At 48.1% G+C, this 22,322-nt stretch overlaps 1 protein-coding gene across 2 annotated transcripts; it reads left to right on the plus strand.

The window, feature by feature from the left end:
- The first annotated feature begins 64 nt into the window (after positions 1-64).
- On the plus strand, positions 65-22,077 carry VPS26B (VPS26 retromer complex component B). Of its 2 annotated transcripts, XM_046638514.1 has the most exons (7): positions 65-731; positions 9,118-9,274; positions 14,329-14,493; positions 17,302-17,477; positions 19,143-19,285; positions 19,699-19,800; positions 21,329-22,077. In XM_046638514.1, the coding sequence occupies exons 1-7, from the start codon at positions 101-103 to the stop codon at positions 21,356-21,358; spliced, it is 1,404 nt and encodes a 467-aa protein (XP_046494470.1). In that variant the 5' UTR covers positions 65-100; the 3' UTR covers positions 21,359-22,077. The 2 variants fall into 2 exon arrangements, with proteins under 2 accessions (XP_046494470.1, XP_046494469.1); XM_046638513.1 differs by having other exon boundaries at positions 19,699-22,077.
- The last annotated feature ends 245 nt before the right edge of the window (positions 22,078-22,322 follow it).

Consider the following 22,322-nt stretch of genomic DNA (forward strand, 5'->3'; position numbering starts at 1 on the left):
CAGCTCGGGGTAGACAAGCCACCCAGCCGCCACTGCCCATGCGCGGAGAGCACGCCTCTCGCCGGCCGGCGGCGACGGCGACTGAGGCAGAGGCTTGCGCATGCGCGCGGCGACCGCAGCGCGCCGGGGTCCCCGCCCGCAGCCGCCAGCGCCTGGGTGCGTAGCTCCGCGGCAGGCCGGGCCGGCTCGCTCGGCTGCTCGGCGCCGCACCCTGCGGTGGGCGGCCTCGGCCACGCGCGTCCGGCCTCTGAGCTGCCGCGGAGCTGCGCCGCCCGCTCTAGCTGCTCTCCGCCGCCGTCCGCTCGAGCTCGCCCGGGGCTGCGGGCGCGGTGCCTCGGTCCTCCGGGCGTCGCAACCGGCCCGCTCCCTCCCGGGGCCGCGGGCTCGTTCCGCCGCCCCCGCCTGCGGCGCGGCTGGGTCCGCCTGCAGCCCTCTGGCCTTCCCGCAGGTCCCCGCCCCGGAGAGCGGAGCGGCCCTCCGAGCCCGGCCCGGCCGGTCCGGCGGGGAGATGAGCTTCTTCGGCTTCGGGCAGAGTGTGGAGGTGGAAATCTTGCTCAACGATGCGGAGAGTAGGAAGCGGGCGGAGCACAAGACGGAGGACGGGAAGAAGGAGAAATATTTCCTTTTCTACGACGGGGAGACGGTCTCCGGGAAGGTGAGCCTCGCCCTCAAGAACCCCAACAAGCGGCTGGAGCACCAGGGCATCAAGATCGAGTTCATCGGGCAGATTGGTGAGTGGGCCCCGGGCCTCCCTCCGCGGCCGTCCGCCGGGTCAGGGCGCCGACCGGGGCGGGAGAGCGGGCGCGGCGCGGCCTGCCGGACCCTTGTCCCTCGTGATCGCTCTCCCTGCCAAAGGGACCGCGCACCGCGAGGGGTGGGGGCGCCGAGGGCGCGGAAGCACGGGGAGCAGGCTTGCCGGGTGCGTCGTGCTGGGCAGCTGGCCCCGGTACCCTAGTTTCCCTTCAGCCTGCCGCCCAGCTTTCCTCCCTGCCTCCAGGATTTCGGAGTGAGATGCTCCTGCCATAGCCTGCAGGTGGGTTTGTTCCGGGGAGACCGTTCTTCCAGCACCGCCTTTGCCGTCGTCTGGACGTGCACAGCTGTCAGACAGATTAAGCTGGTCCTCTGTGCCTCACTTACTTGCACTCCCATCCACTCCTTTTTCTTGTAGATGTGTCGTGAGAGGGTCGGCTCACTAGTATCTTATATCTCACCTTAGCTCTGAACTGCCTATCCTTGGACATGTTTTGAGAAAGAAGCCCTGCAGTCTTCAGCCTCAGGCTTGCTGTCTACCTAGCCGGTATTTCTAAGACTTCTTTATTAGAATGCTAGTTTTCAACTGACTTATTTTCTTATTAAAGACAAAGAAAGACCAAAATTAAATGATCAAAATTTCTCAATGGCCCAGCAGTTTTCAAACATGATCATTAATAATTAGAACTAGACAGTAAAAAGCAGTAACGATACAGAAGGTTTTGGGAGCTGACAGTGCAGTTGAGGTTGTCTGCAATTCTAAGACTATTTTGAGTCTTGTGTTTATTAAAACTCTTAGGTCCTTCTGAAATAAATTGTTTTTGTCCTTAGGTCAGGAGTAGATTCACAATAAATACTCGTGTGAGCTGCAAAAAACCTCTGGCAGAGAATTCATACCCTGTTCCACACGCTGCATGTATACCCCTGGTTTTAGGGACTTTCTGTGAAACTTCATTAACCACTGGCTCTCATATCCTTAGATTCAGCAAACTCTCCCTTTTACAGAGGCAGGAAACACTGGCACAGGTAGGAGGAAACTGGAAAAAGGAGTCTTTATGGCCTGTCTCTGCAGTCCACTGCTCACCATTGAAGAAAATGAAATCAGCTTGAAGACTGGCTGATCCTATAGGAACCTTTATTTGTTACTTTAAATCCAAAATGAGTAGCCTTTTATGTACCAGAAAGGAAGATGAAGAATGAGTTTCATCCCCTCTGCTCTCCTGCTTCTGGCTGAGATAGAATTTCTCAACGGCAGCACTGTTGACGTTTTGGGCCCGATAATTCTTTGTTGTCGTAGGATGTTTAGCAGCATACCTGGCCTCTACCCAGCAAGTACCAGGAGCACCCCCAAATTGTGACCACAAGAATGTCTTGAGATATAGCCTTATGTCCCCGGGAGGGTGAAATCACCCCTAATAAAAAAACCACTGGGTAGACAGGATGAATCCAAAGCATTTTATGCTTAGCATAATAGATGAGAAAGTCAAAAAGGCCTTTTCTACTTAGAATTAGTATTTTAAAGTAGCAGTTTTAAACTGATTGCATGGATTCTTTGGCTCTGTAATATGAGTGTAGACAGGCACGTTTAGTCTGTGTCTCTGCCATCATCCAGGTGGTGATACCTCATTGATATGTGAAAGACAACTGGCTTGTCCCCTGCCCCAGCAACATGATGAAATGAGCTGTTCAGGGGCAACGGTGTCCAGGCCTCCCTCTAGTCTAAATGACAGGAAGTGGAGGAGCCTGCTTGCTGTACTTGCTCTGCCTGGCTTCTTGTCTAATTCCTGGAATCCCAGGACAGCATCCCTGCCGAGTTTTCTGAGAACCTTCTATTGCTTCCATTAATAACTCTTCCTGGGCCCCTGAGCACTGTGTGCTGAGTTGACCCTGTGACTTTGGGGAAGCTGAGCCCCTCTCTGAGCCTCAGCTGTCTCACCTGTAAGGCAAGGATAACAAAATCACCTTGTGAGAATGTTGAGATGTCAAGGGATCATGCTTCTTGCAGAGTATGGTGTATTTGTGTCATATACCTAAGACAGTCTATGAACTGACCTCAGGGTACCAGAGCGAGGCTAGTGAGTAACTTTGCTGAAGTTGTGGTCATGTGGTTTTCCCCTTCATTGCATTCTTTGACTATGTATGATGTGGGTGGAACTCCGGTCAGGATCTAACATTGGGCTATATGGGTAACATACAGTATGGGTCTTGCTGAACGGGGGTAAGAAAGTTAATATCATTATGCTCTGTCCATCTTCTTCACTGATTTCCATTTTAACTCAGAATTTTTCTTCTTGTAAACCATAGTCTCTTGGATTGGGTTCTTTGTTTTTTCCTTCCTTTCTTCTTGGGAAGAGTTCCACAGCTTGAAAATGAAGTGGTTTATGTAATTACCCTTCTTATCCTTATGGTTAATTTCCTATCCTTCCTGAAGAAAGTGTATTTGTCCCACCTGTGTATCCATTAGAGGGACAGCCTGGTATGTAGTTGAGGGTCAAGCAGACTGGGTTACTGAAACTAGATAAGGCTTGGTCTGTGATGATACAGCCTTTGCTAGGGTCTTGTGAGGACTAGAGATAATACACGTGAAGTGCAGGGCTTGGCACATATAGTAGGTACTCAGTAAAAGAGGCTTAAGATGATCATTGTCATTTTCTTCTTCCCTATTAAGCTTGATCCATCAAGAAGTTTCCAGGGGCTAGACCTTTACAACATGTCACCCTGCAGTCACCCCTGATTCCTGTGCAGACTCTCCGTGGGAAATGTTTGCTCCAGCTTAGCCTCCCCTCTGGTTTCCTTGTCTGCATCCCCACGTTGCCTTCCCAGTCTCTTCTCCTGGAAGACGTGCTAGCCCGAGTGAAAACTTTATGGAAGGGACTCTACACAGAGTCCTTGCACAGACAGCTGTTTGGTTATCTGTTGCATTGGGCCTCTTTGGACCCCCCGTTCCTCATAGTGACCCAGACCCTGTTCAGAAAAGCTCCTATCTCAGTCTTGGTTTTGGAGGTAGGCAAGAAGAAGGGTGACTTTTGTCCCCTGGCCCACATTTTTCCCTCTGTAACTTGCTGTGGCAGTCTCATCTGCACCCGTAATGTCAGTGCCTTCTTGTATTCTGATGACTCCCGAGCTGTTTCTTCGTTCTGACCTGACGTCTCTTTTGAGTTCCATGCCTGCGTTTCCAACTGCCCACTAGATATCTCCACCTGGTTACCCTACAGGCCCCTCAGAGATACATCTCAAACAGAAGCCCCTTTCTTTTTCTGCTCCAGCCCCAGCCTGCTGCATCTCCTATTTTCTCCCTTGTTGGCCTTGGCATCCCAGGGCCATTCATCCTCAGAAATCTTGGAGTCATCTGAGACCCTTGATTCCTTCTCCTACACATCCAATTGGCTTCTAAGTTTTGGTCCTCTCCAGCAGTTCTATAATGTATCTTAAGTCTTTGCTTCCTCTCCATTCTCAATGCAACTGCCCTTGTTATTTCTGTTTGCAGCAGCCTCTTAACTGGTCTTCCTGCCTTTATTTTCCTCTTCTTTCAGTTCATCTTCTGTGAGAATGAACTTTCAAAAAGGCACATCTAACACTGTCAGTCCCCTCCTTAAGATTCTTCTCATTGACTCCCTCTTGGTTAAAGGGAAGGGCGTATGCAACTGTTTTCTGAGCTGACCCCTGCCTTTTTCTCCAACCTCATCTCTCCCTGACCCTTCACCCTCACCGCTTGTAGTTTGCTCAGAGTATCATGTTCCTTCTAGTGTCTTGGCATCTTCCCTTTGTATGTGAATATCTTTCTGAAAGGCATGACCTTCCACCCAAGCTCTTCCTCATTCTTAAAGCCCAGCAAACATGACACCATCAGAAAGCCTCCCCAGGCTGGCTGACGCACTCCTTCCCCTGCTTCTGCAGGCCTCTTTGGTACCTCTTTTTAAGCGGGACGTGACAAGCCTGTGACTTTGTTTTTTTTAACTTGTCTGTCTCCCTCACTAAATTCTGAGCCCCTGAAAGCCACGCCTGCCTCAGTCCATTGTCAGTCCAGTGGCTAACCTCTTGTCTCAATGGCTAGCACCAAGTAGGTGCTCAGTCGCTGTTTGCTAAGTGGATACACTGGTCAGATCCAGGAATTTACAGAAGCTATTCCCTGGACTTTTTTCTCATCTCCTCCTGGATAAACCAGAGTTATTTTAATGAAAGAAAGGGTGAGTACAGGTTTGCTTTGCTGGTTACGCTAAGACGCGGGCTTCCAGCTTGTGCTCGGGCGGAGGCGTCGACGAGCTAGGTGCAGCCTTACTCCAGGCCACTGAGAACTGCGAAGACTGAGGGAACTTGGGTAAGGAAGCAGTAAAACTAGGTGTCAGTTCACTTGCTCTTGCATCTTTCTTTCGTCATACTTTCTTATGCCAAGTTGAAGCCGATTTCTCCCTGTATATAAGAAAACGAGAGTTGTCGTACCTGTGGTCCATTCAGGTCTGCACCAACGCTCTGAGGTTGCAGTTTGAATTTGCCCCCTGAGAGTACAATAAGGTCTCACTGATTCACCTGTGTTGTATCTGTTTTTCTATTATCCTCAAATGTTTTTGAGCCACGTTGGGATTCTTCCTGCACCTACTGTACTTTTTCCTATGGCCTAGTCTGGGTTCTAACAATGCCAACAAACATATGGTGAGGGCATCTCCCATGTCACTCTTGCAGCTCATGGCCCACATTTTTAGAAGAATGCAATGTGGTATGTAAGGAGCATTGAGGGAAGTTCTGTAATAGCTAGAAGAAGGAGAAGATAGAAGTTCTGTAACAGCAGAATGAGAGGCCATTTTTCAGCTGGATTAACTTGGGGAACACCAGTGGAGGATGTAAGGCAGAGCTGGGCCACCTTGGAGACTAATGGGGTTAAGTAAACCAAAGGTAATTAGAAGGTCAAACTTACAGAGGAAGGCGGACATGAATACCCTGCCCTCCGAAGCCAGAGAGATAGTACCTGGAGTTTTTAAGTTTTTAAAACTAATGCTACTGGATATACTTGAACCCGTCAGCATCAATCAAGCTTGTGCTTCTAAAAACTCCACAAGCTTTCTGTATTTTAATTCATTAACCCATGAGATGCTTAATAGGCACATTGAGATTAAATGGATTGATTCTGGCCCATTAGTAAGGTGTTGCAGGGCTTGAAGTAGAGCTGTGTTGAGGTGGGTGTGGCAGCCCAGAGGCCTTACTGCGCCAGCAAGTTGACCAGGGTCCAGGAGATGGAGTGGATGTGGCGAGCACGAGTCTTGACTGGGCTGCCAGTCAGCAGACAGTGGCTGGAAAATTAGGATGAAGAGGAGGCTCTTCGGAGGACTTTTTGCTCTTGCTGACTTAGTTTCTTCCAAGATCAGCGTGAAGCCTGGACCCAACATGGCCCTGGCCCAGCAGGAATTCTCAGGGTGTCTGTCACAGGATGACCCTGTGATGCCAGGCTGGCTCAATTTCCTTCCAAAGTGGCATATTCACTCCTTAACCGTTGGTGGCAAGTTTCACCATGAAGACATCCTGACTACAAAAGTCATTTCCTCCTGTTGGACTAAGAAGGAGGCTCAAGACAGAGAAGTTACCTTAACAAAAAACTTGGTCAGTTCCTACTTCCTGCTTGAGATGACTGGTCCCTGAGGGCCTTGGAGGTTGGGGAGAACTAGAGATGACTTGTGGCTACATTTTTGGGACAGAAGAGAGGTAGTTTATAGTCTCGTTAGGGCCCAGACCTCTTGCTAGAACAGCCTTGGATTTTCTGTTTTAATTTATGCAAGAGGAAACCAAACTTTCTGGCAAATAACAAAGTATGGCTACTGTTTTTGCCCCTTTGCCTCACAGGGTTTGCAAAAGCATTGCAAGTGGCTTGTGAATTATAAATTAAAAAGCCCAGTCCAGCCCCACTCAGACTACACAGTGGCCACTCTTCCGTGACACTGATGAAGGAGCTGGTGCTAACATGTGTCCAGCAGGAAGAGCACTAGGGAGAGCCTGGTGCCCTGCGGGGACGGACCTCTCCTGCCAAAGGCCCGGCCCCAGCCAGCTTCCCCAGCTGGGTCAGGCACACCATTGTTTGCGTTCTCAGATGCTGGCAGCCTGGGTGCTCTCAGAGCACTCTTGGATCCCTCTCTGTTTTGTTTCTCATGTTGCCTTTGGGCTGTGTGATCATATCTGTGTATTTTTCCATACTTCTCCTTCCATCTTTTTCTTGACTCTGGGATTTCCCACTTAAAGTTAATGGACGTTGGGGTTTTGCTCTGCCTTCTGTTTTCTCCTGAAACTATGGCCAGAATCCAGTGCTTGGGAACTGAGGTACCAGGTTTCCCCGCTAAGGGAACACTTCCCATGTAGGAGCCAGGACTGTCAACAAGGGCTCGTGTAGCAGTGGACCAGGAAGAGTAAGTGAGGAGCCCTAGTCATGGGCTGGCAGTGGCTCTGTTCCTACCCAATCACTGCACTTATTTACTTTTATTGGGGGGCACAGTTACTGGCTTTTAAAATGAGCAATGGGTTACTCACCTCACCTGAGCGTTTCCCCACACAGTTTGTGACTTTCGTCTCCCATTTAGCAGTTTTGTGGATCTCACTACCCAGAATGCTGACCACTGCTGATTCCATTTAGTGTTTGGAAGAGAAGGTGGATTGTTTGTAATATAAGATGGATCAAAGTGTAACTACATAGAAAATCAGCAACAAGCTGTAATCGCAGAATACCGTGTACATTCATACAGAGGTGGCAGCACTAGTTTGGATTAACCACACTCCTGCCACCTTCACAGGTGAATAAATCTTAGGACAGGGCCCACTTGGCTTTAGAATGTCTCCCTCTCTGGGGTAAGAAGGTTCCCTGTGGAATAGGTTTGTCAGGGCCAGACCTAGGGCAGCAAGGGGTTGACTTTGCACTCAGGCTGAAAACACCGCCTGAGAGCATTTTCTCCTTCTGGACACTGTTCTTCCCAGCGCAGGGCTGGACACTGCATTGGCTCTTGGGAGGCAGGAGATCTGATTTCTTGGGCTCAAGAAAGCTTCGATCCTTATCAGGGTTCAGACATTGTGCTGTCCAGGTGGACCCAGAGCAGATGCAGCTCTGCCCCCTGCCCCTGATGGCCAGGTTATCCCTGAGAGAGATCGCCTGCTGTGCTCCGGAGACGTGGAACCAGGCCCAGTTGCCGGTTGTCCCAGACACTCCTCTCTGTGGACCTGTCTATTTGTCCCCAAGCAGCCAACAGCAGAAGTGGCAAATATACTCTGCCTGGTCCATTTTCCTGGGTGGTCTGCACCCCTGCAGGTTGCAGCTTAGCATAGGACTGGAGCCCAGAAATACCCGAGGGGTGGTACCTTGACTGATGTGGCCATGGGTAATCACAGTCAGTAGAAAGTGTCCCTACCGCACAGCCAGGTACTGGGGGGTGCCAGGAAGCTGGGGATTTAGGCCTTCTCTAAAGATCATGCATATAGCAGAAGTTAATGCTTAAATAGCACAGCACATACAGACATAAAATAATGTAGGACACATGGTGGCACGAACTTACAAAGAAATACCAGAACTATTGCCAGAGGAGGATGAATTTAGAGCAGTGTTCCTTGAAGTGTGGATCCTGAACCAGCAGGACCAGCATGCCCTGGGAGCTTGTTAGAAATGTAAATTCTCGGGCCCTGCCGCAGACCCCCGATTCAAAAACAGTAGGGTGGGGCCCAGCAATCTGTGTTTTAACAAACCCTCCAAGTGTTCTGATGCTCACTGAAGTTTGGGATAACATTAAAGCTTCTTTGTGAGATTGGCCACATGCATGCCTTTTTGAGAGAGAGTAGCAGCCAGTGGCTAATACTGTTTGAGCATCTGCTCTCTATTAGCTGCTGTTGTAGTCCTGTCCCTGCTTTACCACCTCTCTTTCTCACAAAACCTTAGGAAGTGGGCTGTGTTATTACTGCCATGTTAGCAGGTCCGTCCTAGCTATCTCGCAAGGTTGTTATACGGATGATATGGTTAAGTAACTATGAATATGCTTTCAAAAGTTAGAAATAGATTTAAACATGTGTTTAGAGAAGTGTGTTTGTGATAGCGGTTCCCCTGATGTACTGCTTGCTGAGATGCTGCCCTGAGGTCCTGGAGCAGGTTACACTGGGTTCTTACTGGGCCGCAGGATTTCTCTGTATGAAACGGAAGAGTGTTTGGAAAGGTAGGAGGGAGACAGAGCAGCATGTGGGGATACCGTGAAGGGGTGGAGTAGGAGAAGGGAGGAGTCAGAAACAAGGCTGGAGGAAGTCTGTTTTGTGGGGAGGGCTTTCAGAAGCAGGGTTCCTGCAGCCTGGAGCCCCTTGCTAGGCCTCGTGTAGCTCGGGGTCTGGTAGAGGAGGCTGATGCTCTCTCTCCAGAACTCTACTACGATCGTGGGAACCACCATGAGTTTGTGTCCCTGGTGAAGGATTTGGCTCGGCCCGGAGAAATTTCTCAGTCACAGGCCTTCGACTTTGAATTCACCCATGTGGAGAAGCCGTATGAGTCCTACACAGGGCAGAACGTGAAGCTGCGGTAAGTCGTGCCCGTCGTTTACTCACATTGCTCCAGAAGCTGCCCCATGTGGATGAGGACCTGAAGCTGTCCACATTTCTGAGGATCTTTTTATGGGTATCAAGAAGGAAAAGTGCTGAGAGCAGTGTGTGCTGGTAAATGTTTGATAGCAGGCTCTCTGCGAGGAGAAACTCCTCCTAGCTTGTCGCATTTGTCAGTTTCCATAGTGTAAATGTTCCCCCCATGGCCTATTTCAAGCTGCCAGCCTGATGTCCTTGAATGCAGAATTGGAAAGAGGTGTACAGTAGCCACCTATATGTAGCATTACCATCGTACGGAGACACTAGGTGTAAACTCTAGCAAAATAATTAGGAAGCAGTGAGTTTTTAGTGTGTAGTACCTTTGTTTTTAATACAGTACAGTTAGTTGTAAGTTTATATAATTTAATTATAAATAATTGCTGTGTTTAACAACCAATTCATAAAATTCCTGAAAATTCAACAATTGGCTTTTGTACACTGGTACAAGCTACCTCCAGCACACCACTGGCTGGGCATCAGGACATACTGAGCCTTGGTCCAGCTCTGCCACACAACAGCAGTGTGATCCTGAGCTCTGTCACTCTGCTCTCTCACTTGAAAAGTGGGTAAAAGATTTGGATTCTAATTCTAGATCTGTCTTCTCCATATTTTGAGGTGATGAGAGAATAAGACGTTGATGCCATGTGACAAGTTCTTAAAAAATTAATAAACATGATTTAAGTACATGGGATTGTTTTTATTATTCCAGTCTTGGAAACTGAGGATAGGAACTGACCCTAGGGCCTCTGGGGTAAAAAAAATCCATGGCAGGTGACTCTTGGATGTCACCCGAGATTATGTGATGTCACTGGGATACTTCCTCCATCACTCTGGACAGTGGGTTCCAGGTCTTGATGCTGTCTCATAAGGTCAGCTTGTCTTCATCACCTCAAGGCCTGGGTTTAGGATGGTGCAGACTGCAGCAAGACCATTCCTCCCTTCTTTCTCCCTGGCCTCCCCTCTTCCGTCGGAGGAGTGATTGTAGGCTCCTCTTTTTCAGTCTTTGCAGAGAGATCTAAACACTTGACGTGACCCCCACTAAGGACAGCATTTCATACCTGCTCTTAGAGAAGACAACAACGCTGAGGATTATCTAGTCGTCACCTAAACGTGGCTGTGGGATTTAGTGTTATTTAATTTTATTTTTGGGGTGGATTTCTCTTAAATGTTTTTATGTTAGAAAGAAAGGTGTTGAAAACAGTATGGCAATTCATCAAAATATTAAAAACAGAATTACCATAAGATCCAGCAGTTCCACTTCTGGGTATATACCCAAATGAAGTGAAAGCAGGGTGTGTACACCCACGTTCATAGCAACATACTCACAAGAGCCAAAAGGTGGACGCAACCTGACTGTCCATCAACAGATGACTGGATAAACAAAATGTGGTGTGTACATGCAATGGAATGTTATTCAGCCTTGAAAAGAACAAAATCCTGTCATATACCATGACATGGATGAATCTTAAAAATATAACGCTAAGTGAAATAAAGCCAGTGATAAGGAGACAAATACTGTGCGATTCCACTTATCTGAGGCACTGAGAGTAGTCAAAATGGTAGAGAAAGAAGGTAGAGTGGTGGCTACCAGAGGCTGAGGGGATGGGCAGTTAGTGTTTACTGGGGACAAAGTTTCAGTTGGGGAAGTTGAAAAAGTTCTGGCACTGGATGGTGGTGATGGTTGCACAACGATATGAATGTACCTAATGCCACTGTACACTTAAAAATGATTAAAATGGTAAATTTTATATTATATATATGTATTGTAGGGGAGGAAAAACACTTTTTTCTCTACCCATCTTAGGTTCATTGGCTGAGGCCCTGCAAATTAGACTGAGAAAAGACAGATGAGCAACAGAAAAACAAGTTTATTCACGTGTGCATTGTGCGTACATGGAACTTGGTGATCAGTAACTCAAAGGGGTGGTTAGAACTTAGACTCACGTGGGCATCTTAACAGAGGAACAGTAACTTTACAGAGAAGTGCCAAGACAAAGGAAAGGGACTTTGAGCTTCTAGAGGCAGCAGATCGTGGGAAGGTGCCTACGTGGGGGAAACAATGGAAGATGAGGTGGTTTTAGCAAGCTTTGTTAGGTATATTTCTCTGGTGCAGTGTCTAGGGATTAAGAAGGTCCTGCCCTTCATGGTAGAGAGGGGGAGGGCAGACAGTTTTCTTGTGTCTGCTCCTGTTCAGTTGCTTTCAGCTCAATGTAATCCTTATGCCAGGATTTTGGGGTGGCATACTCTGAATTCCTTCTATATTTTACCACAATAAAAAAAAAAGTGTTGCTGTCCAAATGAGATGAAGACTTTAGGGTTCATGTTGAAAAAGAGAGGAAGTAAAGAAGGGACAATTAGTTAAGGGCAGTTTATAGAAGATGTAAATTCCAGATTAAGAGCTGTTGTCTTATTACATAGGCAGAGAGAAAACATGAAAAGATTGTTTTGGACTCTTCTTTTTAGGCAGGGTTTTGGTTCTTTTGGAAGATTAATTTAAAGTCAGTATGTAATATTTGATGGATGGGAAGAGTGTGGAGACAGACTGTTAGAAGGCTAGGATGAGGTGCCACGAGTTAATGGGAACAGGCAGAAAATGGGGAATTTAATAGACATCAATGGAATTTACCAATGATTGGAAATACAGACCAAGGGCTATCAGGAGGAAGAGATGATTTGTAGAAAAGATGATTCATCCAATTTTAAAGTTTGAAGCACTGGCAGAATAGAGAGGTGTAAAGCTCACTAGACAATTGGAAATGCAAGCCCAGCAGCCAGGATGGAGAAGGGCACTGTTGGGAATCGGCTCCTCAGAGGTAATAAGTGATAGGTTGTTGAAGGAGGAGAGCTCAGGGCAGGAGGAGCCTGGAACCCACAGGAGTACTGGGGATATGAGGAGGAGGAAGGCGGAGGTGAAGCAGGGTAATAACCTCCTGGGGAACCAGGGAAGAGCGTTTCAAGGAGGAGGAAGTGTTTTACACTCTAATGGAGAACTGATGCCAAAAAAAGGCCACTGGATTTGGCAAGTGGGAGGCCATGTGTTACCTTCGGGAGGGCAATTTCTGTTGGGTGGTAGAGAGAGAAGCAAGGGTCAGGAGTGGCAACGGGGGAAGAAGTTGCACTAGTTAGAACAGGACCCCTCGGTGACAGCTGTTTCTGAAGAAAGGTGTCAAGAGGGTAAGGCCTGGAGGGTGTTGTGGGGATTGATGAGTTTAGGACTTTTTATAAACTCAAAGGATTCAGAAGCCTTTAGCTGGAGAGAGATTGAGTGTGCTGAAGGATCAAGGTGCTGGACAGTGGTTCCCTACTAAGCTCTCCTGAAGTTGAAGGATCAAGGTGTGGACAGTGGTTCCCTACTAAGCTCTCCTGAAGTTGAAGGATCAAGGTGCTGGACAGTGGTTCCCTACTAAGCTCTCCTGAAGTTGAAGGATCAAGGTGCTGGACAGTGGTTCCCTACCAAGTGCCCATTAGAATCTCTGGGGAGGCTTATAAATGTCAATGCCTGCATCCCTTTCCAGGACCTGTACATGCCAGATGTGCCAGGGCTTCAGGATTTTTAAAGCCTTTCCCCGGCGAGTGATTGTAATGTGCTTCCAGATTGAGAGTCATTCTGCCAGATGGAGGAGGAGAAAAGGTTTTGAGAGAGAGAGGTACTGTTGGAAGGAGGAAAGGATGGGCAAAGATACAGACACACACCTAGGCCCTAAGTAAGAAACAGCACAGAGCAGAGAAGGGAGAAAGCTGTAAATCTTGACTCCGAAGGTCTTCGTCTTCTCAGCGGAGTAAAAATGATGTCCTCCACAGAGAGGTGGAGGGGAGGCTTGAGAGCCTGAGCAGTTAGAAATGGCTTAGGAGCAGATGTCTTGAGGAATGTGAGGCAAGTTACTGAGATGAATAAAAGGATTGCCAAAATGCAGTTTGGGCCACACAGAGGAGAGTAGCCTAAATGTGTAGTTGATCTGGTTAGCAACTTTCTCCAGGAATGCTTGACAAGCAGTGGGCATCATGTAAGTTTTATTTAGAGGAAAATATAACTAAAGGGGTATTTCTTCCCTCATTGGGTGTTAGCATAAGTCAAGGGGACAGGGATACTGGGGAAGGCCATGCTGAAGTAGCTGGCCATAGAGGCCAGGCTCGGCATACTAATCCCTCCAGGGGCTGTGTCTCTGCCTTCCTTCTGACTTACCCCTAGCTGCCACAGGAGCCCCTCCCCCAGCATCCTAGGTTCAGCAGAGGCTTTCTGAGTTCATAGCAGGTCCTCTCTTCCCTCTGCTGCTTTACTGACAAGGTTTGCTATTCCTGAATGCCCTTCTGTCTTTCCCTATAGCACCTGATTCTTGTATCTGAATGAGCACTTGCCGTGTGTTCTAATTTTTCTGTTTATTTCCCCATCCCCTCGGTGGACTCTGAGCTTCTCATGACACTATGTCTTAATCATCCTGTGCCTAACAATAAATGTTTGCTGAATGACTAACTGACTTAATTTCTCCATCCCCTATTCTTCTCTTTTAACTGTAAGGGACTTGAAAAATGCTCCTTGATTGATATTGTTAAATAAGCAGGCATGCATATATAAGAGTATAAGAGAGGTCCCTGTGCCCAAAAAGTCAGGAGTTAGTTGAAGAACTAAAACCTGTTCACAAATACATGATAGATAGTGGTGAGGGCCATGAAAGACTTAAAAAGAGCATGCTATTGAAGTATGGAGCAAGAAATCACTTTTACTTAGAACAGGGTTCTTAGCCCAGAGCATGGGCTCCAAAAGGCATTTGGGGGAAGGGTCTTTGAACTCCCTGGAATTGTAATTAGAAATTTTGTGTATAAGTGCATATGTCCATTTTTTCTGGAGGAGAGTCTGCAGAGGCAAATTCGCAAAAGATTACAAAGCCCCAGAGGTTAACCACTGTAAGGGGTTTCTCAAGTGGGTCAGTTCGGTGCGTGAACCGGGTAGCATCTGAAGACTGGGAGTGTCCCTTCATGACATGTCTGTCTCCACAGGTATTTCCTTCGAGCCACCATCAGCCGCCGCCTCAATGATGTTGTCAAAGAGATGGACATTGTAGTTCACACACTCAGCACGTACCCAGAGCTGAACTCCTCCATCAAGATGGAGGTCGGGATTGAGGACTGCCTGCACATCGAGTTTGAGTACAATAAATCCAAGTAAGTGTCTGGGCCCCCACAGCTGTGGAGGAACTCATTTAGGGATATTAAGAGAGGACTCGGTCAGAATGCAAAGCCTGAGCCTCTTGCCTCTGCTGGGTCGTGGTGGCATGCTGTGCATACTTAAACTAAACTATATTAAATTAAGACGGTAAATTTAAGCTAAACATCCTATGCTGTCTTTCAAAATCAAGCTAAAATAACTATAAGGTTATTTGTTTTGGATTCTATGTACAGCTATTTCCTTCTGCTGATGAGAAGAATCTCAGAATACCATTCCAGTATTGTTTGTATCCTACATACTGTATGTCTTGAGAAATCGAAGTGAGGAAGCCAGACACCACCAGAGTCTGCTGCCTCCTCCCTGAGCTGAAATGAACTGTGGCCAAGAATGTTTGATGCTTTTTTATAAAGATCATTAGATAATTTTATTTTAACTGGCAAGTTGGGGAGCCACGTGTGTTTTAAACTATGTTGACTGTTAGAACATCAAAATATTTGTGTGTAAATCACAAAACTTGCAGTTCAAAAATGTACCATAAGCGCCTTTCTTTTCAATATAATATATTGCTGAAAATGTTTGAAAATCAAATATGCAGAAGTAAAAGTGTATTCTAGGGGGCTGGCCTGGTGGTACATGCAGTGGTTAAGTTCACGTGCTCTGCTTCAGCAGCCTGGGCTTTGCTGGTTTGGATCCCGGGCATGGATCTGTGCACTGCTTATCAAGCCATGCTGTGGCAGGCATCCCACATATAAAAAATAGAGGAAGGTGGGCACGGATGTTAGCTCAGGGCCAATCTTCCTCAGCAAAAAGAGGAAGATTGGTCGTGGATGTTAGCTCAGGGCTAATCTTCCTCAAAAAAGAAAAAGAAAAAGTATATTCTAGTCACAGAGAGGTGAAAAAAAAAGTCACAGTCTGTAACTAAGCTGCTCACTGTGGAGAGACCCTCCCATCAGACCCACCATCACCAGAGGCTCAGGGGTGTGAGGACCAAGCCAGATGAGTCTCTTGTGAAGGGGCTGAGAACAGGATGTTTTTAAACTAGAATCATTTGTTGCTTCCTAGAACAGGGGTGAGGGAAAGATGTATTTTTTTCCCCTGCCCCCTGGCCTAGAACCAAGTGTCGCCCCCCAGATCGGGGGATGAGCTGGGAGGGAGGGCCACCTGGACCTGGCGGGGCATGCCGAGGAACAGGCTTCTTCCCTTCTCCACAGCCTCAGGGCTCTGCGCACCTTCCTGGAAAGGAGCCAGCAGAAGTGCCTGCCCACCAGCACCCAGCCACCTGGTGAAGGGGTAGCTGGGAGGCAGTTCCCCTTTGTGGGAGCTCAAAATAGCCATCAATCAGCAGTGTGTTCAAGACCAAATTTAGTACGAGAAAGGCACTTTAGAGAGTCAGTTCCGTGCCCTCAAGGACTGGATACTCCCGACCCTGGCCCTGCACCGGGTGAGAATGAGCGACCTTCTATATGACGTAGCAGAAAGAGCCCGGTGCTCGGAATTGGGTCCTTTTCTGCCACAAACAGGTTGGGCTCAGGTTAGCAGGTACTAAAATGTTTGTACCTTGGGTTTCTTATCTGAAAATGAGGGGCTTGGATCAGGTAAGTGGGTTTCAAACACACACACGGAAAGGGCAATGTGAAAGGAGCTGGGTCATGGCTCTGGGCCCCCCACGAGAGCAGCTCTTTGGTGTTTCTTCCACGTTAATGCTTCTGCTGAAGATTTCATTTAGAATAAAGGAATGTTCCATTTATAAAAGTTTGAAAACCCCTGGAATCTGTGATCTCTAAGCATTCCTTCTAAACTGCTGTGAGTGGCCTATACTCTGCTTTTGTGAGTGTTCTTAGGTTATCTGCTTGGAGTCTGCAGTCTTCCCACTTTGATTATAAGCAGAAAGGTGGCATGAAATGGGGGGGGGACGGACGCATGCCTAGGAATTAAGAACCTGGGTTCACATCCTGTGTCTGCCCCTACTCCAATCCTAGTTAAATTGTTGATCTTCTTCAAACTTCCTTTTCTTCACCTGTAATATAAGGAGGTTAAATTCTACAGTCCCCACCAACACTCGGGTGCTGTGATTCTGAGCTTCAGGTCTGAAGCTCGTGCTGTCTGTCTGCCATGCCTCATGCACAGTCATGCACATACAGCCCAGCAGTCCTGTTGACTGGCCCAGAGGAAAGCTCCAAGGGTCAGAAAGGGTTAGGCAGCATGGCTGAATTCATAACGGCGCACACAGCACAAGCCATGTGAGCAGAGCCCGGAGTGAAGGTGCCGATGGAGCATGAGGGGTGCATCTTGCTCTGCTCCTTCTGCCTGGCCTGTCAGGTCCACAGCAGACAAACTGTTTGCTGCGGGCCATTGAGGGTCAGTTCCCAAAAGACATTTTGTGGAGCTCAGAGAGGAAGAGCGAGACCTGGTTCCTGCATTTGTAGGACTGGCCTCTCACATTTTAGGATATCTAAAGAAAACACATACACAAATGCAAAGGGTATGAAAGAAGTGAAAGTAGTAAAGAGGTAGATCAGACGAGTCAGCATGAGTGGGTGATGTAACATGCCGGAAAAACATCCTTTGGGTTGTATATGGAAGAATGGAGGGGACAGAAGTTACTTTGATTCAAGTAAAGAACATACTGGGAAATCATTCTGCAGTGGCAGGGTGGGTGGAGTATGGCTGAGTGTGCACTGCAGCTCCATCTTTAACGAAGGTGCATAGCAGTGTCTGCTCCCCTGGATCCACAGAGGCTTGTAAATGTGCAAAGGCTCAGCTGCTATGCACACTTCTTATTTTCATTACTTTCTCTTCCCTAGATACCACTTGAAAGATGTCATTGTAGGGAAGATATACTTCCTGCTGGTGAGAATCAAAATCAAGCACATGGAGATAGACATCATCAAACGGGAAACGACAGGCACGGGCCCCAATGTGTACCATGAGAATGACACAATAGCCAAGTATGAGATCATGGATGGAGCGCCCGTAAGAGGTGAGCCGCAGCTACCACAGCCTTCCTCCTAAAGCCTGCACAGGATTTGGGAGGGCTGAGGGATTGTACTGTTAACATAAGATTTCCTATTAACCTATAATTTCTCAGTCTCTAATTGTACATTGTGGGTCCCACCAGGGAAGAAAAGGAGGGCACAGTCTGTGGAACAGCAGGCTCCTACCGCGCCTTCAGCCAGGAGAGCTCCACCTGGACCTCGTTTATACACTGAGCTTGCACTAGATGATGGTGTCTCCAGGGTTATGCCTGTTAAAAAACAAAAAAGTGAAAAGTCCTGCTTTAGGAGATTGTGGTTTAAACATTTTATTACTGTATCCCATTGGCATTCTGACATTCTTTGATGCTAGAGAACAAGAGATTAATGCAAAATAGTCATTTTTGTTACTTAGTTCTAGCTCTGGTAATTCCTTCTCTGAATTCATTCACCAAGTTTAGATACCATGGGCAGCACTACCAGGTGCTGCAGACAGCACTGGAACCAGACCAGACGAAAGCGGTCCTCTCCCACCCCCACAGAGCTGACACAGCATCTGGGGTGAAGTTGAAAGCTTTGTTATTTGGGTATTCTATGTGATTATTTGCAAGCAGCAATCATTTATGTTCTTCACTGGCTTTGCAGCAACTGATGATAAAGAATGTGGTTTTTCATTTAGAAGTGCTTGGCGATGCCAAGGTTTTATTCAGTTTATTCCCAGCATCTGTTCCATGTTGAAGGAGGGGTGTCAAAGATTTAGCAGATCGGAAGACTGGGGACACTGACAGCAGATTATTGGATGTCACCATGCCATGTCCTTGGGAGGATTGAACTGAGCTCTCTTGACTCTCTCTATTTTCCATTTTTTCACCAGCTGTGCATGGAGAGACAGTTTTCCTGTACAAATGAAATGGGGCACTGAGAAATGATACAAAACAGCAGATAATTAAAAGTTCGTTTCTATTTAGCTTTAGACTACATTATAGGTTTGGCCTTTCTCAGTAGAATTACTGCCCTAATTTTGTTCCTCTTCGACCAGGAAAGGCATGATGTTAGAGGTGGAAAGGATCTAAAATATTACGTAGTCTGATCCCATAATTTTCCACATGAGAAAATTAAGGTCCAGAGAAAGCAACAGACTTACTCATAACTCATACAACTGGTTATTGGAGACCTGGGACCAGAAGGAGGATTTCCTGTTTCCCAGACCACTCTCCCACCCTGTGATCCATCTGAGAGTGGAGATGTATTTAGGGGCAAACACTAACTAGCATGGAAGGAAGTGATGTCAAAATAGCTGGGTGACAGGATAGTTAGCTGAGTTTTGACAGTTGACTTTTGAAAACCCAAAAGCCAGACACATTGCATGTCATCAAAAGATGCGTAACAATAACATCCCTGTGCTGTTTGTACTCCCTGGTCTCTGGATTGGGATGGTGAGAGGACATTCAGATGATGCAATAGGACCGGGAATGGAATTGCAGAGCCACGATTTTTGCTTCCGCAAGTCACTGGCAGCAGAATGCAACTTCCCAAAAGGCAGAAGCATTTGCTTGAGTGTTCTGTGTCATGCTCAGCTGGCATCTGTCCCCCGCTGAGATCAGAGAGGGACTTGGTATAGGGGAGAGAGGGTCACTTTGCCCCTCGGTCTGATTCCCGCCTGGCCCCTACAGGAGAGTCCATCCCCATCCGGCTCTTCCTGGCGGGTTACGAGCTCACCCCCACCATGCGGGACATCAACAAGAAGTTCTCCGTGCGCTATTACCTCAACCTGGTGCTGATCGACGAGGAGGAGCGGCGCTACTTCAAACAGCAGGTGAGGCCAGGCACCTCCTCCAGACCTCTAGAGACAGAACAGGAAGGGCACCACCCCTGCAAAGATCAGGCTCCATTTCTGACAGGGTAGGCAGAACGGTACAGGGGAGAGAGCTTATTAGTCTCTGTGCCACTTGTTGGTTTACCAAGAGGTGGAAACTGGATTACCCAGAGTCCCACAGCAGGAATGAGGTCCCCACTTAATGCCTAGAGTCTGCCTTCTCGGGCCCAGCCGCTGCAATCACACTGCCCTTCCAGTCCATGCAATCAAAAGGGGCCCTGGGGACGGGGCATGTGGACAGCTGCTGTCTTTGGCAAGAGATAAACAGAGGAGGTTTTTGCCTAAGATTCTCTAGGAGAAAGTTGGAGCCTCTGGGAAGCCCATCCCCATGCCTCCCTCTCTCAATTCTGCAGGAAGTGGTGTTGTGGCGGAAGGGTGACATCGTACGGAAGAGCATGTCCCACCAGGCAGCCATCGCCTCACAGCGCTTCGAGGGCACAACCTCCCTGGGTGAGGTGCGGACCCCCAGCCAGCTGTCTGACAACAGCAGCAGGCAGTAGGCCCCCAGGGCCAGGCAGCGGCTGGGCTTCCACCCCAGCACCCCCATCTATCAAACACCAGCGGCTGGGGGAAGGGGGAGGACGGTGTGATGCTCAGCTGACCCATTTCTTGCAACCTGAAAACAAATCATGGTTTTGACTTAAATTCTTTCTTCTGAAGAACCTAAGGGGCTTGGTTTGGGACACCATCTCCTTGTGATCCTGTGGCTGATGTGGGAATGGGGAGAGGCAGCGTCCTGGAAGCTAGTCTCTCTGGGAAAAAGAGCCTTGTGTTGAGGCCTTTCACACAGGACTGCCTCGGGTCTTACAGGAGAGCAGAGACCAGGCGTTCTTGGCTCCTGGTTCTCCGAGCTGCCTGATACAGGGTCTGAGCTGCCAGTGGGGCCCTGGGTAATCATGTCTTGTCCTCCTCTCTGCTGTCCCTGAGGTAGTGGCCGAGGAATGGGGCCTGCCCTGTCCTAAGTGGCAGGGGGAGACTCAAGCCCGGGAAGCTACCTCTTTGGGAGTCTTGGATGTGGTGCTTTGAAGTTCCCACAAGCCACCTCCTTTCTGGCCTTTCTCTCACTGCTGGGACCCAGGCATAGTCCTTCTCTGTCTTTTGCGAATTCTGGTCAATAACGTCCTGGAACAGAAGCTTGTGCAAGGGGCTTTGGCTGACTGTCCCCTCACCCGTGAGAAATTCTGGGCCCAGTGACACCCAGGGTCAGCGTGACGCACAGATGGCAACAGAGTTGAACACAGGCCAGGCCTGCTGAGGAAGAAGTATGGTAACTGCATGGCACTGTCTGCCTGCCCCATGGGACTCCTCCCCAGCCTGAGGGCTGGGTGGTTCAGGTGTTGCTCCGGGTGCCAGCATCCTAAACAAGGGCATTTGTTTCCTTTAAGAAGAGATCCCATGACAGGGCCTTGATCGCTTTGCTTCCCTAAGAGTGGGTCCTCATCACTCCTTGCTCTCCATTGAATTTCTGGGAATTGGGGCTTACTCTCACACAGTTGGAAGTTTTGTCTTACTATCGCCCAAGCCCCTTCACTACCTGCCTGCCACTTAGAGGAGGGAGATGAGGGCCTCAGCAGAAGACTCTACTACACAACTTCAGAATAATTCTGCTTGCCAAATTATGTCTTCATCTTCACCATTGACTGACCAGAGATTAGGACCATTGGTGTTTTTGTTTAAAAACATATAGAAAAACTCTCATGGGTGTTCTTGTCATACTACAGGAGGGAGGGGTTTTCCTCTGTTGTGCTGTGCTCAGGCCTGTCACAGTAAAGGTGTTGACATCCTTTTTCGCCTCATTTGGAAATGATCAAGATTACTCTCCAGTTGGCCTCCCTTCCCTTCCAAGAAAGACCAGGCAGATCCCACTGGCCAATAAGTACAATATTTGGTGGTCTGAGTTCTCTGTAATTTGGAAAGCAGAGGGGTTGGTTCCTGTGTCATCTTTCAGTTAATGTGGGAAACGGGGACTCCTCTTTTCCTCAGAAATCAGTGCAGTCGTGGGCCTTTGACTGAGCAGGGCTCATGGATCAGAACTGAGACTGGAGGGAAAGGCATTTGGGATGACACTTGAGGTCGACTGGGGGCAGCAGAACCAAGGAAGGTAAGGTGGTTTCCCCCATGCTGGACCCCGAGTTCAGGTGTGACAGACAATCCCCTGGGAACAGGATCCCCCATCCCACTGCCTTTGGATTGTCACGGTAGGGGCTTACTTGTACAGGGGAGGCAGGTCCTGTGTTCCTGGCCGTGGCCTTGGGAGCATGAGACTAGGCTCTAGGACACCCCCCAGAATAGCTGGTTTCTAACTAGGAAGCATCTGCCAATTCCTCTGCCCCCTAACTGACAACACAAATTCATTTTCCAACTTGCCTAACATCTTAAACCTTTCTTCTGGGAGAACTAGAAGATAGAATCTGCTTTTATTTTCTCAAGAGCTGTGCACAAGTCAGGTCTTCTGTTTTCTCATACTCTGCCCCCATCCTGTACTTCTCTGTCCAACTGTGGAAGTAAGGGGAGGCTCCTGTCCCCCTCCTTTCAAGGTCCACATACCTGGGAGTAGATACGTACTAAACCAAGCAGTGCAACTTGTAATTAAGCAGCTGCAGTGTTTACATGTTTCTTAATGTGGCGTCTTTTCAATGGCTGTATTTTAAAAAAAAAAAACTCTTTTCAGTTGTCTCTCTGATTAAAGGAAGCCCCTGTGGCTTGGAGGCATTGTGCCCATGGTCCACCAGGTTCTGTGGTTTCTTCTTACAGTGTCCACCTCACACACAGGGGAAGACAGATCCCCACCCTGATCCAACACAGCACCTGCCCTATCCATGTCCGTGGCCCCAGGGAACAATGATGAGTGAGTGCTTTATTAACACCTGTTTTGAACAAGCACATGGGTGAGAAAAGAATTCCGATTTTATGCCTACCTGGCAACTTGTCTTGAAACTGCTGATGGTTTAAACCCCTGTGGGACCCAGATGACTTC

The sequence above is a fragment of the Equus quagga genome, chromosome 14 (genome assembly GCF_021613505.1).
Source record: "Equus quagga isolate Etosha38 chromosome 14, UCLA_HA_Equagga_1.0, whole genome shotgun sequence".
Taxonomy (NCBI): Eukaryota; Metazoa; Chordata; class Mammalia; order Perissodactyla; family Equidae; genus Equus; species Equus quagga.

Coding starts and splice junctions, on each gene's coding strand:
- VPS26B (XM_046638513.1), top strand. CDS start 101: ATGCGCGCGGCGACCGCAGCGCGCCGGGGTCCCCGCCCGCAGCCGCCA. Junction 14,494..17,301: donor TTTGAGTACAATAAATCCAA/GTAAGTGTCTGG, acceptor TCTCTTCCCTAG/ATACCACTTGAAAGATGTCA. Junction 17,478..19,142: donor GGATGGAGCGCCCGTAAGAG/GTGAGCCGCAGC, acceptor TGGCCCCTACAG/GAGAGTCCATCCCCATCCGG.